We start from the raw sequence: 705 nt of genomic DNA on the forward strand, positions 1-705 counted from the left end.
CGAGCAGCTGCAGCAGCAGCAGCAGCAGCAGCTGCTGCAGCAGCAGCAGAAGCAGCAGCAACAGAAGCAAAAACAATGGAGGAGACAGAAGAGCTTCCCCTCGCGAGGCAGCAGCGCAGCAACTTGCTGCGGGTCCTCAGTTACAGCTGAGGAGACACAAGAGGAGACAGCAGCAGCAGCAGCAGCAGCAGCAGCAGCAGCAAAGGTTGCTGTTAGGGAGAGACAGCTGCTGCAGCAATCCCCCCCTGAGCATCTATCTGTCTCCTTCAGCAGCAGGAGACAAACAGAAAGCAAAAGGAGACAGGAGACAATAAAGACAGAGACAGAGAGAAGAAACAATGCTGCTGCTGCAGCTGCTGCAGCAGCAAGAGTATACAGCAGCAACTACAGCAGCAACTGCAGCAGCAACTGCAGCAACAGCAGCAGCAACAGCAGTGATGCTGAGGCTTCAGATAGCAACAGCAGCACGAACAGCAGCAACAGCAGCAGCAGCAGCAGCAGCAGCAGATACATCAGCAACAGAATAAAGGCAGAACAAAGATTAAAAGCAGCAGCAGCAGCAGCAGCAAGAAGGAGACAGTTGCTGCTGCTGAGGAGACGAAATGCAGCAGCAAAAAGAGAACAACTCTGCTATGGAGAAATAAACCTAGATGTCGCTATTTAAATAAAAATATATATATATATATATAAATATATATATATATA

The 705-nt window shown here is 49.5% G+C and overlaps 1 protein-coding gene across 1 annotated transcript in view; it reads left to right on the plus strand.

Moving 5' to 3' along the window:
• The window catches only part of EMH_0088460 (uncharacterized protein), a gene marked incomplete at both ends in the record, with an annotated part of 1,676 nt that extends 1,012 nt beyond the window's left edge, over nucleotides 1-664 (plus strand). Inside the window, one exon of the mRNA XM_013501299.1 lies at nucleotides 1-664. Coding sequence (XP_013356753.1) covers nucleotides 1-664 — 664 coding nt within the window.
• Nucleotides 665-705: the final 41 nt, after the last annotated feature.

This window comes from Eimeria mitis, genomic scaffold (assembly GCF_000499745.2).
Source record: "Eimeria mitis Houghton genomic scaffold, Emh_scaff6649, whole genome shotgun sequence".
In the NCBI taxonomy this organism is placed as follows: Eukaryota; Apicomplexa; class Conoidasida; order Eucoccidiorida; family Eimeriidae; genus Eimeria; species Eimeria mitis.